Here is a 17,324-nt window from a genome sequence, read left to right as displayed (position 1 = left end):
GTGTCCAACCTATTATTCAGCCCTCCTAATAAACTAAACCATGCAACCAAGCACCCTATCAAGTCTCCTCCTGAACACTTCCAATGATGGTGACTCACCACCTCCCTGGGCAGCCCATTCAGTAACTTACAAGTTATTCTGAGACCCGCCAATATCACAGTCACATGCAGAACAGCCATACGAGCTGTTGCCAAGACCCCAGTATCCTACCTGGCAAAAAAAACAAGAAAGCAAAATGTATTTTATGGCAAATGTTAATGTATGTAAACCACAACAGAATTTACTTCATCCCCTGGATGAATGATGCTCTGGAGCACTACTGTGTTGCTGCCTGTGTTTGGCCATGGGAGATTGCTTCTCTTGCCAGATGACACAGGTGCTGAGCCACTACAAGAAGAGCCAGATATCTACTAATCTGTGCATGAAATATGCTCTGTAAACAGCAAAGATGGCCTGAGGACACGACTTTTCATTTCCTTTCCTTCCTGGGAGCGGTCGTTCCAGTGCAACTTGTTTGCACAAATGTTTGTATGCAGTAAAGAAGAACAACCAGATGTGCCAATGCAAAATGGGAGTGTAAAGTTGTAAAATTATTTTGAATTTTGACTAATTGTTTGCTTTTCTGGTGGGAGATGGGAGAGAGACTTCTAAAAACACATGCAGAAGTAGTAACAAAAATGGAGCACGTACAATGCATTTTTCACAGCGTTGACCTGTGGTGAACCGCTGGCAGAGGCATTCTCCTGTGTCAGGATCACAGATGGAGAAGGGCAAAGTGCCGGAGGGATCACAATTGCAGGCTGCAGGGACAGAAATGCATGATTACCTCTGCAGGCCCTTGTAACGGCAGCAGGGCTCACATTTGCTTTAGACATGGCATCAGCATGACAGTCTGTCTCCATCCTCCAGACAGATGCTCTACAAATAGATGTGCCCTGGCACCCTGCAACCCTCAGACTGCCATTGGGGAATGGAATGTTTCCTCAGTGGATACCCTCTCTAGGGGGAAGCAGGGGCTCTAGTCCAGTGCAGTTGTTTACGATGTGCTGTGTGATGACCTGCACTGCACAGTCCTTGTGTGTTGATGACTACCATGGTATGGGTATAACAATGCTGTGCTCACAAACCCATAGTGTGCCCGGACAAGGAAAGGATGTGTTTTTCAGCAAGCTTCTCTTGGTGGAACAGCTGGCTGGAAGCCCTTATTGCAAGACAGCAGCTCCTGCTGTCATGATGCTTCATTGTGCTGTGCAGAGTCCAATTATCCTCACATCCCCTCTGTGGGTTTTCATTCACCCTTCTACTGATTTTGATGCCATAATAATTGTCACCTGTTTTATTGCCCTTTTCAAATAATTTGCATATTTAATAATCCTTCTATTAACAACAGCCTGATCTGTTATAGTATAGCATGTATTCTGCAAGTAACTTTACGTCTTTTCAGTCTCAGATGCTGCACCAGGAACATTAAATGTCATTGACACTAAGTTATAGTAGGCAAGCAGGTATTTTGTGAAGCAGGTAGTGCATTTGTATGTGCATCTCTGCATTCAGCTACCTTCATCTCTTAAAAATACTTTAGACAGAAGAATAAAAGAAGTGGTTTACACACGCTGACAGCCCAGAGGGTCGCTGCTGCTCAGCCCGTAGTGGTTTGCCCTGCACTTGTCACAGCGGACACCCTCCACATTCTGCTTGCAAGGACACTGGCCTGCGACCGTTCCCAGAGCAGGGTCTGTGCGGCTTTCACACGTGCCATTGTGCAATGTACCTTCTGGGTCACAGCTGCAGGCTACAGGCACATAAAAAAAGCATAGAGGCACATATGAAAAAGAGCATTTAGATATAAGCATGAAACACAATTATAGAGCCTCTGGTAGGCACAAATTCAGAATTCTTGTAAAGATTAGAGATGCTCATCCATGTTTGCTGAGTTGGATACTTTAAAGTTAATGTACAGCTGCTGTCAATAAATATTATGAGAATGCCTTCATGATGCATTCCATTTTTTCCTAAGGCACTATCCATTTCTCACAGCAGAGCTGACATCTACCACACCCCTCTCCTGGGTAGTCACCCCTTGGCTACTTAAAGACTTTTCACACCAGTTAAATTATACTTAGAACATTTTCCCCATCCTATGTTACTGAATTTAGCTCATCTTTCAGAATTACCTTTATGCCTGAAAGACTATTTTTCTTGCATATTTGTGGTGGGATGAGAAATTCCCTCCAACATTAAATTTTGCCAGCTCAGTTGGAAGCAAATGAAAGCTGTATTTACAAGCTAAACTACACTCCACAATGAAATGCAATGAATATGTACAAAATATACAGTATTTACAATATTTACAGGTATTTACAATTTATAAACAGCACAAGAACCCCCCTGGCCAAAGAGCAGGGGAGCTGCAACAGCTTCTCCCTCCCTGCCTCCTTCCCTACCCTCCTGTACAGAAAGGGACGAGAGAAAAGAAAGCAGAGAGAAGTTATTGTTAATACCAGTCACAACAAAAGCGATGCAGTCAAGGTATAATGTCCAGAAAGCACTGCATCTATAAAACATCTGTACCATTACAAGTATATCTAGGAGAAGCTTCAGCCAGAGCCAAAGAAGCAAAAAGAGAGAAATTATTTACCAAACTAATTCTTATGGTAGATAACTCTCCAATGGGATTGTTTAGAGCTATTATTATTTTCCTTCTTACGCCCAATGGTGATTTATTTACATTCTACCACTTTCTGTTCAAGATCTGTGGAAAATTTTTAAAGGTATAGCCTAAAACTACCACAATATGGTAGGTATCTAGCAAAAGTTATTAATCCTCCCACCATTTTGCATGTCTTCTGTAATCCCTGACTATCAGAGAAGCAACAGCTCTACTGCTATTCACATTTATATTGATGTTGTTCAAGAAAGATGACAGCCTTAGTGCATTTCTAAGCTCAGTTTACCAATGAGTTGGAATATGCAGCTCTTTCTACAATGCCAGTTCAATGATGCAGTCATGCAGCTACTTGAACAGTAGCAGCAGTTCCAAAACAATTTGGATGTTACAGGTACATTTTTACAATCATGACTGTTTAAGCATGGAGATGCCATAGGTTCAGATCAAAGAGAAACTGAACCACGCTGATTTGAGTAGTTCTTACAGAAGCTAAGAAAGAGAAGCTTACGGAGGCACGCCTGAGGGTCTGAGATGACTCTGAGTGGATCCTGGTAAAAGAATTCCTTGCACTGGTCGCAGTGTTGCCCTGTGGTGTTGTGCTGACAGTCCTCACAAACACCACCACTGACCCCACCACTGGCCTGGTACGCAGCCATGTCAAAGTGGCATCTGCCAGAGTGGCCATTGCAGTTACACCCTGAAATCAAAACAAAGAATGGGCTATTTCACACAATGACTCCTGTTGTTGTCTTGTCACCATTGCTATGTACCATTAACACAGAGTGACCTGTGCTTACATGATTTCAGTGCCTCAGCAGGAATATAGCATCTCAGACCTTGTGCTTTACAGATGGAGAGGAGCCTTGGACGACTTAAAACAGAACTGGGTCCTGCACTTGGAAAAGTACCACGCAAGGGAGTGTCCTGATACAGTGGGGAACACTGTTCCACTAAAGAAAAATCTAGCTGAATATTTGTTACAGATCACAGAATCACAGAGTGTTAGGGGTGGGAAACAACCTCCAGAGATCATTGAGTCCAACCCCACTGCCAGAGCAGGATCACTGATGGATACAGGAATCCTCTAGATAAGGCATGGAAACCCAGAAACCTAACTATACCATTATGCATTGGGCTGGATCTGTGTTACACTGACCCCCCAGCCTCTTGGGTGTTAACAAAATAATTTGAGTTACGTTTGCAAGCATTATCTTGTGTCCCTTCAGCTGGCCTCCAGGGAGCATCATTGTAGAAATCTTTACATCTTTCACACGACACACCTTCAGTGTTATGGTGGCAGACACATCTCCCATGGACCTGCAATGTGGAGGAGAGGTTTGGGGAGGTTCAGAGAGGAGAGGAGAGGTTCAGAGAGGAGAGGTTTGGGGAGGAGAGGAGAGGTTTGGAGAGGTTCAGTTCGGAGAGGAGAGGAGAGGTTCAGTTCGGAGAGGAGAGGAGAGGTTCAGTTCGGAGAGGAGAGGAGAGGTTCAGTTCGGAGAGGAGAGGAGAGGAGAGGAGAGGAGAGGAGAGGAGAGGAGAGGAGAGGTTCAGTTCGGAGAGGAGAGGAGAGGAGAGGAGAGGAGAGGAGAGGAGAGGAGAGGAGAGGAGAGGAGAGGAGAGGAGAGGAGAGGAGAGGAGAGGAGAGGAGAGGAGAGGAGAGGTTCGGAGAGGAGAGGAGAGGAGAGGAGAGGAGAGGTTCGGAGAGGAGAGGTTCGGAGAGGAGAGGAGAGGTTCGGAGAGGAGAGGAGAGGTTCGGAGAGGAGAGGAGAGGAGAGGTTCGGAGAGGAGAGGAGAGGTTCGGAGAGGAGAGGAGAGGAGAGGAGAGGAGAGGAGAGGAGAGGAGAGGAGAGGAGAGGAGAGGAGAGGAGAGGAGAGGAGAGGAGAGGAGAGGAGAGGAGAGGAGAGGAGAGGAGAGGAGAGGAGAGGAGAGGAGAGGAGAGGAGAAAGTATTTCAGCAATATCAGGAAAATTCAAAGCTCTTTGGCTCCCTCAGCTGACATAATTCTCACTTTTGAGCAAAATATCTGGAGAATACTCAGTAACTTTAACCCAGGTTTTAAAGTACTGAGGACCATTTAAGAAAAGTACTTCAAGAAGTATTGAAAGAGACTTCAACTCTTAATTCTCTCCCCCTACAGGTCTCTATATACAGATACATAGTTTCCATGAGAACAAATGTCTTGTTCCCAGATAGAAAGAATCTACAATCATGTTCCTGAATTTTTTAATAATCCATTTTTCATGGCTTAGCTTTGCATTATCAGCTATTCTTTGTGCCAATACCTCCTATCCCTCTGCAGAACCGCTGAGCCCAGCTGGTGCGTGGAATGCACTCAACAAGTGGCCATTCAAGTCTACACACACCACAGGCTACTTACTGCATTACATTTGCATCGTTAGAGCTCTGGTATTTTCCTACTATTACCAACATGTCCTGTTCCAGTTGCTAGTGCTAACAAAGAGAAAGCTTCTGAGCAATCCAACCCAGGGTTTTAAATAAAAGAACCTGTACTGAAACATTTTACGACTTGGAGTTGCAAATGGTCAATCTAAAGATCATTAAAGCTCTTCCCTCCACTCTCTTCCTCCATCTCTTCCTTTCCCCCAAATACCAGGAAGGGACTGCCACAGTTGGAGACAGTGTTGATCACGCACCATCCTAGACTGATGGAAAACATCTCCCCGCAGATTCTGCACAGGCTCACACTGGCTGGCATGGCCATTGCAAAAGCAGCTGCCCTGCACAACCATCTCATAGACAGCATAGTAGTACTTCTCAAGGGGATTGCTGTGTCTCCTTCCAAGCAGAGCATCCCCAAGGGTGTGGAGTTTAGTAAAATTGATCCTTAGGTTTGTCAATGTAATGAGCTCTGGAAGGAAAGAATAGAAAACAAAATCCCAAGTTCATTCAAAAATAAACAGCATGAAATCTTCAGCTTGGATCAGTCATCTGAGAATTACCCCCCATACTGAAGAAACAGTGAAAATTATCCGATATTGTCTAATACCAGTAACCTATACAGTGCCAGGGCGTGGACCCACTCCTGGTACACAGCTGCATATGTGTTAGGATCCCCCTTTTATGGCTCTGGCTAGGGCCAACCTGTATATTCCCAGTCACTGCCTTCATGGGATCGTGCACACCGCTGGGATTGCTCCCAAAAAGCAGTGTGGATTGGGGCACTTGATGCCAGAAGGAAAGGCAGTTTAGCTGCACAGATGAGGTCTGCAGAGCTGTGCTGTTTGCCTTCAAGGCTAGAGAACAAGACTGGACTATTTTATTTATTAATATGGGTGTCTCTCTAAGATCTTTAGGTACCTAATTTTCAACATTGTTGACTTAGACCAGCTGAGCTGTTGATTCTTGCAGTGAAAAAAACCACTATCAAAGCATCTCTAGAGAAAACCTGTGCTGTCCATACCTTGGATATATGGCACATAGGGATTTTCTATTTCAAAGCTGGGATCCAAAGCTTTTAAAACGACCTGCAAAACAAATGAATACAGCTCTATAGATTATCGAAGCTCTTATTACTGGATGTAAAGACTGTCACCTGAGATTACAGAGTTACTAATACCACTTTACCGATCCCCTGAAAGAAAAGAACAATGCCGTGGCCCCAATTCAGCAAGTGCTGTCACCCTTTTAATCTAGCCTTGGCTAAGTGAGGCAAAAAGACCTTTTGGTGTATTGATATGTCAGAGGGAAGGAAAAGCAATGCTCTAGAGTGATGTAGAAATAGGATGAGCTCCCACCAAAAGAAATTGAAGGACAGTCCCCTGCCTTTAGGATAGAAACTGATGGAGAGTCAAGATCTTTTTTAAGGGAGACTTCTATGTGAATCTGGCAATTGGGAAAGAACACTAGAAGGTTTTGTACATGTTGTTTTACTAGTTAATTTGGGTGTGAAAGTGATGGTAAAATGCAGTGTTTGTTGTTTCCTCCTTACTTCAGTAAAGTCAACAGCATTTCACATCTTAGAATCTGTGGAAATGGATCTGATGGAAACACATGAGAGACTTTCAGCTCCAGACAAGCAGCCACATATTATCTGAATTCATACAGACACAGGGCAATACCTCGCCTTCAGTGGAGGGCTCAATGTCTGAGTATCTTGAATCACAAATGATGTCTCCCATATTTTTGGCTGGCCCAGACGAGATGTTGGGAAAAGAAGCTGCACAGTCCTGTGCAAAATACCTAAACACTTTCCAGGTCTGTCCAAAGTCAGTGGAGCGCTCAACCAGCATTGCTGCAGGCCGAAATGTCTGCAAGAAACATTATTTCAAGAATTTTTTAACCAGGCATTGATAAGACACCTGAGGGGTTGAGGTATTGACATTCCTATTTGGGGATGCCAACAGCTACCAATTAAAATTCTGTGTCACTACAAGCCCTGGTTACATCACTCCATAAAGAAGATGGATTCTTCTTATGAACCACTCTCATGCAAAAGGAAAGAGTAAATTTTCATTTAGATACAAAACTACCTTTTAAGTAAGGAAGTTTATCACAACAATCTAGGAATTTTGTAGGAAAAAAAATGTAGAGATCTAGATCACAATGAGAAGGTTGAAATTTGAAAGAGCAACTGCAGTTCAGATAAGTCCTAAAATTTAAGGCTCAATTTTGCAATTTATATTTTTACTGATTTAATTCTCAGAAAATAGGATCAGAAGGCATATGAATAGGAAGCTACTCAGTCTATCTTGCTCCCCTAAGGCAGGATCAACTGTAACTTAATCACACTTGACAGCTGTTTATCTAATCAGTTCTTACAAGCCTCTAAAGATGGAGCTTTCACTGCCTCTCTAAGCAATTTATTCTCGTGGTTAGGTAATTAGCATATACCATTACATAATAGCTTGGGCAAAAGATGTACCTTGAAAGTCAGGATAAGGTGGCTGAACTGGAACAAAGTTTCTAGGTCCAATCTGATGCTGACATGGTCAATGCCTGAAAAGAGAATGAACATTACCTGAAGAGCATGACACACACATTGGAAAGGTTCTTTTCCACAGGGAATTTCAAGATGCCTTTTCCATCACAGCAGCTGGGCTCCTTAAGGCATCCTCGGTGCTCTAAGCTGTCGTGCAGCTGGATCACCCTTTTGTGGACAATGCAATGTGCTGCCTTTCTGGCACTGACAATAGTGCATGTTAGTGAGACTGCAGAAGACAGCTAAAGGTCCTGTTCAGATCATTTGCATGGTAAGATCACCATCATTTGATGGTGATGGTAAGATTAAAACAGAATAGACTAGACTAGACTAGACTAGACTAGACTAGACTTGAATTGAATTGAATTGAATTGAATTGAATTGAATTGAATTGAATTGAATTGAATTGAATTGAATGGAATTGAATTGAATTGAATTGAATTAACCAGGTTGGAAAAGACCTTTGAGATTACTGAGTCCAACCTATCATCCAACACCATCTAATCAACTAAACCATAGCACCAAGCACCCCATCCAGTCTCTTCCTAAACACCTCCAGTGATGGTGACTCCACCACCTCCCTGGGCAGCCCATTCCAATGGCCAATCACTCTCTATGAAGAACTTCTTCCTAACATCCAGCTTAAATCTCCCCTGGTGCAGCTTGAGACTGTGTCCTCTTGTTCTGGTGCTGGTTGCCTGGGAGAAGACCAACCCCCACCTGGCTACAACCTTCCTTCAGATAGCTGTAGACAGCAATAAGGTCTCCTCTGAGCTTCCTCTTCTCCAGGCTAAGCAACCCCAGTTCCCTCAGCCTCTCCTCACAGGGCTTGTGCTCCAAACCCCTCCCCAGCTTTGTTGCCCTTCTCTGGACACGTTCCAGCAACTCAACATCTTTCCTGAACTGAGGGGCCCAGAACTGGACACAGTGCTCAAAGTGTGGCCTAACCAGTTATGTCTTCCTGCAACCACTTAGAATTTTAAAAAACCTGTTCAACCTTTCTATGCTTGTCCAAGAAAAAGAACAAAACAACAACAAAACATAATAAAAATACAGACTTTTCTTCATGCTAAACAGATCCCTTAAACGTTTTTATACTGCCAGACTGAAAATTGGTCACAAGCAGAGCTATCACATCAGGCATCTTCCAAAATTGCAATGAGCATGGAAAATGCCCACAGTTCAGTGGATTCACTGTAAAGAATTCAGATAACAGCCCCATTGTTCACATCTGCAGACAGCATCCCAGTGCTCCTGATGATCAGGCTGTACATGAGACATCCCCTCACAGCTGGCCCACAGCTTTACTGTCAGTGGTGTCCCAAAATGGTGGGAGTTCCTTTCCAAATTCCACAAAAATAAAAGACTTATGAATTTTTATTTGGACAGTCAAAACCAGAACTAAAATATTTTTCTATACCTTAATTTCCACACAGTGAAATATTTTTTACATATTTGCTGCATGTCAAATAAGATAAAGTAAATGTGATTCCTTCTCATATGCCTTCACAGAGAAGCTGTAAGGATAATATCTTCAACAAGGATAGTGGGATTGAGTGCATTCTCACCAAGTTTGCAGATGACACAGATATGAGAGGTGCAGTTGACATGCTGGGGGATGGGAAGCCAACCCAAAGGATCTGGACAAGCTCAAAAAGTGAGCCTGTGTGAACTTCCTGAACTTCAACAAGGCCAAGAGCAAGGTCCTGCACCTAAGCCAGGGCAGCCCTCAGTATCACTAGAGGATGGGGGATGAAAAGATTTTGAGAGCAGCCCTGTGGAGAAGGACTTGTGGGTACTGGTGGATGAAAAACTGGGCTTGAGCTGAAAACGTGGGCTTGCAGCCCAGAAGGCTGACCATATCCTGGGCTACATCAAAAGAAGTGTGGCCAGCAAGTCAAGGGAGGTGATTCTCCCCCTCTGCTTGATTCTGGTGTGTCCAGCTTTGGAGCCTGCAGCACAAAAAAGACAAGGGCGTGATAGAGCGGATTCAGAGGAGGCCCACAGAAATAATCAGAAGAATGGAACACATCACCTGTGAGAAAAGGCAGAGAATGTTGGGATGGTTCAGCCTGGAGAAGAGAAGGCTTCATGGAAAATATATTGAAGCCTTTCGATACTTAAAAGGAGATCTCTAAGAAAAATTGGGACACACTTTTTATCAGGCCCTGTTACAACAGGACAAGGGATAATGGTTTTAAACTAAACAAGGGTAGATTTAGACCAGGTGTATGGAAGAATTTATTTTACAATGAGGGTGATCAAACACTGGAGCATTCTGCCCAAATCAGTAGCAGATGCCCCATCCCTGGAAATGTTTGAAGTCAGGTTGCATAGAGCTCTGAGCAACCTGGTCTAGTGGAAGATGTCCCTGCTTACTGCAGGAGAGTTGGAACAGATGACCTTTAAAGGTCCCTCTGAACCCAAACTATTCTATGATATCAGTGAAGAACTCTACTACAGAGAAGACTGTGACAAAATTAACACATTGCAATAAGGGTTTGTTTAATTATTTCCTAGATTATTAGTGCTTTACACTGCAAGCACTGTTTGTTTGTTTGTTTAAATGTGTGTTTGTGTTTCTGTCACTCCCCATCTGTGGGCAAGTGTACCTTTCGCCACAAACCACATCTCCCTGAAAGGCAGATACAATGTGAAAAATACGTGGCTACTGTGTATAAACCAACACTGCCACAGGTCCTCTGGCCGGCTCTGGGAGAGCTGTAGTGAAAAAGCATTTCTGAAATTCTATGTTGCTACACACAAACAGGTTTAAATCACTCAGTAATACCAAATCAAAGAATAGATGCAGCTTCATTTCATCTCTGCATGAAGGCAACCTGGTGAGCGTCAGTTACATAAATCTCACAGTAACGCTTTGCAGTAATATTTTCTTAAAGAAACTTACCATTTTCTGACTGCCACCACTTCTTTTTCCTATCAGTCTGAAAAGCTGTGATAACATTTTCAACCAAGTGACTGTTGTGTTGTGTATAGGGATTATATGGGTATCTGGAATCACAGAGAAAGCACTTCTGTTCAGCCTAGAAAACAAAACAGCAGAATAGGAGGTGATTTTGGTCTCTTACCTAAATATCCAGTGGATGTACACGTGCCACTGCAAAACCTAAATCTGTCATATTGCTTTGAGTGCCTGTGCTTTTAATCACTCAAGATTTCATATATAAAGGACAAGCTCAAGAAACTGATTGCATGCACAAAGCATGTATGTAGTAAATGTTGGCCTCAGTTTGCTCCAGGCAAACTCTGCTAAAAATACACTTTTTCAGTTATGGAGAAGAGATCTCAGTAAAAGCACAGAAATAAGTTTGTCAAGGTGTTAATTCTGGGTTTACCTGTTGTGAGGTTTGTTCTGCAAGAGTTCCTCAGGAGAATTTTTTTTAAACTTGAGCTTTTATTCATGTCTCATAAAGGCTGTACAAACTTTTCGTCCAGAGATAACACTGAAGAGGCAGAGGGAATACAAGAGAGAACTGGATCTTTCAAGATGTGAAGAAGCCTTGAGAGGAACATTCACTAAATCAGTTTTACAATTTTCTTCCCTCTTGCATATTTTCTAGCAGCTCAGAGACCCAGCCAGGAGCAGCAGACAGATGCTGTTGTACAAATGAAAGGCGAGGCTGGATCCAGGTACAATGTAAATAGGTGGCCTGAGTTGACACCACCATCCTGACCACTGTCAGCGCCTTTTGTAGAAAAACAGAAACTAAGAAAGTTTTAAAATGATGCAAAGAAGGAAAATCAGGATGTCAGTAGGAGGAGAGGATCTTGTTTGAAAATGTATCAAGCAGAAGATGAAGGTAGCAATGATTAGCCAATATCTCAATGGTAAGAGGCTTTTGTCTGCAAAAGGACTTTGAAAGAGAGGGAAAGGAGCTACTATTTAAGATGATACAAGGGGGATTGAGAGACATAAGGAACTGAGACATGCTGGGCTGGGAGACGACATGTTGAATCATGTGGACAAGCCCAAGCAGCACAGGATCACAGCCAGCAGGACCACGGGGAAGCATATGACCAGTGGCTGCACTGGAGGGGTTGCTCAAGCTGTCCAGGGGTGGCTGCACTACACAGACAGACTATGAGATTTTGGCAGCACATGAGCATGAGGGCTTGCAGATAAGCCAAAGCAGAAAGTAATGTCTGGCTGGCTTGCAGGGACACTGGCAGAGGGAAGAGGGGACAACACAGCACCCCAGAGGGAGCTGAAGGTGGAAGCACAGATTCGGCGCCCATGGCTGGAAGGAAGGCTGGCAGGGATGCTGCTGAAAACAGAAAGTGGGAGTCGGTGGAGCTGGGCTGGAGACAACCCAGAAGGGGAAGTGGGGAGAGGCACAGTGCCTGGCATACTCAGGATCTACAGTGAAGTTTTAGGAATATTTTGCTCATCTGTGTATTATTAAATATCAGAATTATTCACATTTAAACAAACAAAGAGATATTGATTTACAAGTATGGCATAATGCATGCTTTTTAAACATCACAATAAATACGTATTATGTCATTCTACAACATACTCAATAGGTGTATGAATGCATAGTTTAGAAGATGAGACAGAAATACAAAGATTACTCTGTTACCTCATTCACAATCTCTAGTAAGGAGAGCTTAGGTTATTGAGGCATCTGGCAGAACTGCACACATCCACTCCCTGTTTTATCTAGATGAGATATTCAGTCAACTTGTTTTAAAGGTTGCTTCATAAAAATAACTCTTTTGTGTCCCACAGGACACACGCATGTATGTTCACATAAGGCAAGTCTGGCAGATCCCAGATCTGAACTGTGCAGCTTTATACTTTTCTCAACACTGGGTCCTCTTTCTTTTCCTTTCAAAACATGTTGTGGCAGTTTAGGCTGTGCCTTTAAAAAAATTCAGAGCAAATCAACACGTGGGTGTAAAAAGGAAAACAAAGATTATTCTAAACGAGTTTCATTGGTCAGATGTGAGATGTACCATAGCAATACCTGGCACATTCTTTTTCTCTCGGTCTCACTGTGTCTCTTTCTGCTGGCATGCATGCTGTCCTGGACACAGAGAGTCCGCTTATCAGCAGAACTTGAGATAAGCATTACTGACTTACTAATGACACTTTTGAGCTAGTTAAAAATCCCTCTAACATTCTCTCCTTTTTCTCTTTTCTTCTAATTAACCAGAGGGTGAAGGGAGGGGAGGGTTGGGGGGAAGCGGGGCAGTGCCCTCCTGCCCAAGGAGGAGTTCTGTGCTGTTTGCTTTCTGTAAATACTTGTATAATATTGTAAATACTGTATATTTTGTATATATTCATTGCATTCCATCATTGCTTGTAAAATACAGCTCCATTCGCTTCCCCAACTGCGTTCAGCCGAGCTTTTGTTAATGTGTGGGGGTTAAACCATCAAACATGTGCAAGTAGTAAATCCAACCATAGGACAAAAAACATTTAGAAATACATTTAGAAATAACAAAACGCATTAAACACTGAAGATTATTTGCAGTGCTTCTCTTTAAACACAAAGCAGCTGAACTCTGGTTTGGTCTTTTTTTAACCTGAATTCTCAATAAGACATCATCTGAGTCCTGACTCTTGGCAGCTTACCAGTTGATTAAAATACTCTCTTACATGTAATGTTTGCTGTCATCATGATGCCTGACACACAGGTCATCAGGAAGGGACCTAGAGGAGTAAGAACTTTGCTTTGCAAGATACAAAGTTTGCTGGCCTGCCTCCAGCAAAATGTGCTTGTGAGAAAGAGAATTGAGTTGAGTGGGACTCATATACTACAGGTGACACATGCTGATAGAGCAGAATACTACTAGAGCATAATCCTGTATCTCTCAAGCACTGCAAAGTAGTAGAATTTCTAGTTTATGCTCTCTTCAGGACACAGTCACCAGGGGTCAAGATAAGCTGAAATAGCATTAAATCACAGGGATTATTGCAGAACAGCTGTTCTGTTGAATTAGTCTGCATTTATATCATTGAAAGGAAAAGTACAGGCAAGTGAAAATATTGGGTTTTTTATTGCTCCTTTTAATGAGCAAAACTAAAAAGTAGCCATTCACTTAATGCCAGGAAGATATGACTGGGAAAAGGACTGGGAGAGCAAAGCTCCTTCAGAAATCCCTGTGTTCATTTGCATCTCATGGATGTGTCCTCCTCTTGAGAATCTATACATCACTGCCAAACCCTCCACATGTGCTGCAATAAGGCACAGCCTTGTTATATCACACTCTTTGGTGATTGTCTTAGTTTAGAGGGGACAGAAACTCTTTTACCCCTCCCCAAAAGAGTAAAAGAAAAGCACTCCACACAGGATTGGAAAGAATGGGGAATTTAAATGGAAGTACTATTCACAACCATATACAACAGTACAAAACCATACAAAATATGCAAAATTCATATTCAGCCTCAGCCCAGTTCCCTCCAGCCTGGGCTTACAACAACCTTATTAGGCCAAAACCTTCTCTCCACCATGCCAAAACACCAGGCCTCAATGCCTGCCCCCCCATATCTTTCTACCCAGGCCCAAATGATGCAGTAAAAATTAGCCAGGCCACTAAAGACAAAAGCCTCTCCCAAAATACCAAACAAGAGCTAGCAGTCTGTGATGTGAGCAGGAGAGAGGGGAAAAAGGGGGCAGAACAGCCTGTGCTGTCCGTTTATATAGGGTAGATGCAGGCATGATAGAATGAAATAACAAAAGGCTACATTTTCTGGTGTCTGCCTCCCTGCACCTCTCTGGTACTCCTGGAGGACTTCTCTGTGGTTAAGACATCCCAGTTCTTAAACCCATAACAATGATAATTGTGATGGGTTGAGGCAGCTCCTCTCCCCACCACAGGCAGAAATAAACAACTCAGACAAACGGATTGCAGAAGTGATGAAAGTTTAAATAGAAAGCAGTGAATGTTTACAGAAAGCCAAAAGTGCAGTGACAAAGAAAGATCCCAAAACAGACCCAGAGACATCCCATCCCCACCTGAGGGTACACCCAAGACCCCCAGGGCTCCTTCTTCCCCCCACCCCACTGCTAGGCTAGTCTCAGTAGGCCAGGCCCAAAGCCAGGAGACATCTCCCCCAGTTACCAGCTGATGGAGGAGGAAGAAAAGAGGAAGTGCTAAACCCTGCACTGGATCTTAAAATGGTGCAAAGAATTGTGGTAAGAAATACCTAATTTCCTGTGTCCACCCCTCTGGGATGGACTTCTTGACACAGGAAGTAAACACAGCAGCGGGCACCCAGCTCAAACTGCAACAAGAATTCAGATAAATCCAACAGAAACTTCCTAGTCTGGGCAAATTCCTTTTACAGGTGAAAATATTGACAGTAAGCAGAGTTCATTTTATTAAAAATGAAGGGGCAAACTAACCTCTAGGTAGCCTATAATGCAGTATTTCTGGGGGCCAGTCATCCCACAGGTTGATGAGGCTGTTAATTGCTTGCTTCGACCCAGGAGGAGGTCCCCAGCAGCTGGGTGGCAGGACCCAGCATCACAGTCATCCTGTGCATGGTAGAGTCTTATCAGCACTGAGCAAAAAAACAAGATCAAAGAGAAATTAAATTGAGTTTTATACACAACAGTGTTCTTCAGACAAAATCAGTTAAATCTCAGCATCAGCAGAAAACTGCATTATCCTTTGCCTGTACTCCTATTGTACTTAATAAAATAATTTGGTAGAATCTCGAAGAGCTTTGATAATGAATGTATCTGCTGCAAAATCACTATAAAAATATACAACTACCATATTGCAAATCTATGCTAAAAGATGCAAATCATTGCACAGTAAACATTCCAGCAATAATTTATTATGCTCTCTACATACCCATAGCCAGCACTCCTGCAACAGAATCCCAGGCATCTCAATTGACTCTGTGAGCAGAGCCAGATTTGTGTTAGTTCTGATGATTTCTGTTAATTTCAAGTGGCAGTGGTGGAAATTAGACCGTGATTGACATCAGATTTTCTGATGATTTGCAGTGAATCCTCTGTTCAGATACTATTGAATGGTCATTAATAATTAAACAGAAGAATTTTGAATTCTCTGAATAATGGCAGGATCTTTTTGTTCATTTTGTCTGAAACAACTTCAAATATTTTCTTCATTATGTTAAGACTTTCCTTACAGGGCTTGTGCTTTTAGACAAGTTCCATCCTGAACAGCAATGGCTACCTTGAATGCTTTATCTCTTCAGCTTTACTTGGCTCAACTTGCTATAAAAAACTGCCGTTGAAAAAAACAACCAATCAATAGAAGAAGATCCTACACAAAGCTAGAAACGGTAGTGCAATTACAAAGGTAAAAATACAGTATTTTACAACCAGATTTCAGTCTGTGGCTCAGGCTATGTTTCAGGTGATGAGTGATGCTTGATTCTCTAGGTACAAAGCATTGCCTAACTTTGGTCAGCCTGCTCTTCCTATTTATGCAGATCCACACTCATTATTCATAAGCAGAAACCGATTCTCCCTTTCAGGACCTGATTCAGGCTCAGTTACAACATGTACCTTTTATTTGTACTTTAATGTTTTGTATCCCTCATATATCCTAAGCAGGAGGGTGGGAAATAAGGTCTTACCTGTCTTAATAGTGTACTTAAAAGAAGCACTTTAACAAAGTCTTGGAGAAATATGTAAATCACATGACAATATTTAAAACTGTCTTAGAGTAACTGTAACATCTGTACTTACTCAGATATAAGAGGATGGCCAGCCCCAGCTTCATGCCTCCTTGTGAAATTCAAACTGGTACTACTGCAAGAGAACAGCTAGGTCACTTGGTGCTCTGCCTCACCAAGGCACCCCTTACATGTAAGCTTACCCAGAGCAAGACTTCAGCAAAGAGACAGAGCCATAACAAAACTATAAAGATCAAAAGGAAATCTGTCCTTGACTTTGTTCTAGTGAAAATTTCTCATGATGGAAATTTTGGGACTGAAAGAAACATGAAAGCAGAGGGATACCTCAAAAGGGCTTTCTCAGAAGGCTCTGAAAACATACTCACACTTAGTGTAAAATAAAAACAATACTATCAGCATGAATATTGTAGTCCTCAAATATGAGCTATTTAATTGTAACTAAATTCAGCAGGGTTGTTTGCAGAGATCTAGATCTTTCTCTGGAGATTTGTTTTCCTTAATTAACTTAAAACAAAGACTGAAGTGTTAATGAAGATGCCAGTGAGAAATGTCTGATACCAAGATTTTGGCAGAGACAAGATTATAACCACATCTTAAAGTGTGGTGAAGCAGGTAATCTTAATATCAATGCAAAAGAACCATACAGGGCAACCTCAGTGTGAACCCAAGGGAGGTTTATTATGGCATTTACTTCACATCCTTCCTGCTCACATGGAGGAAACTAAAAAGTTGCCAACACAAAACCTCTGTTGGAGAAGGCAGTCATGGGTATAAAAGACAACCCAGCATTCTGCCATCAAACAGATCTCCCAAACCACAGCTTGCCCCATCATCTTTGGATCTTACACCTCTCTTTTCATCTGTAGGCACCAGCAGAGCCAGCATGCCCTGAGGCAGCTCCAGCTGTTGGGGTATCCCTGTGTTAGCATACCCAAAGTGTGCTTCCTGGCTCCATTCTTCCTCACCTAGTTGCTGCAGTACTGAATGAGCTAAGACAAAATACCTCAGAGTAGGGGAACATAAGCAAAAGCTTTCCAAGTATTTCATGTTACAGAGTTCCCATAGGTTAGGTTCA

The 17,324-nt window shown here is 42.7% G+C and overlaps 1 protein-coding gene across 1 annotated transcript in view; it reads right to left on the bottom strand.

The window, feature by feature from the left end:
- Positions 1 to 16,335, bottom strand: part of LAMB4 (laminin subunit beta 4) — a 45,275-nt gene extending 28,940 nt beyond the window's left edge. Inside the window, exons 1-12 of the mRNA XM_054178258.1 lie at positions 16,302 to 16,335; positions 14,982 to 15,139; positions 10,517 to 10,652; positions 7,552 to 7,625; positions 6,749 to 6,937; positions 6,091 to 6,154; positions 5,324 to 5,538; positions 3,865 to 3,985; positions 3,177 to 3,365; positions 1,613 to 1,792; positions 691 to 800; positions 131 to 210 (exon numbers count right to left, since the gene is read on the bottom strand). Of these exons, the coding sequence (XP_054034233.1) occupies positions 131 to 210; positions 691 to 800; positions 1,613 to 1,792; positions 3,177 to 3,365; positions 3,865 to 3,985; positions 5,324 to 5,538; positions 6,091 to 6,154; positions 6,749 to 6,937; positions 7,552 to 7,625; positions 10,517 to 10,652; positions 14,982 to 15,139; positions 16,302 to 16,335 (1,550 nt within the window). The remainder of the gene's footprint in view (positions 1 to 130; positions 211 to 690; positions 801 to 1,612; positions 1,793 to 3,176; positions 3,366 to 3,864; positions 3,986 to 5,323; positions 5,539 to 6,090; positions 6,155 to 6,748; positions 6,938 to 7,551; positions 7,626 to 10,516; positions 10,653 to 14,981; positions 15,140 to 16,301) is intronic.
- Between the last annotated feature and the right edge of the window lie 989 nt (positions 16,336 to 17,324).

This window comes from Dryobates pubescens, chromosome Z (assembly GCF_014839835.1).
Source record: "Dryobates pubescens isolate bDryPub1 chromosome Z, bDryPub1.pri, whole genome shotgun sequence".
Taxonomy (NCBI): domain Eukaryota; kingdom Metazoa; phylum Chordata; class Aves; order Piciformes; family Picidae; genus Dryobates; species Dryobates pubescens.
The sequence above is the reverse complement of the archived record's forward strand: the minus strand, read 5'-3'. Positions and strand labels throughout refer to the sequence as shown.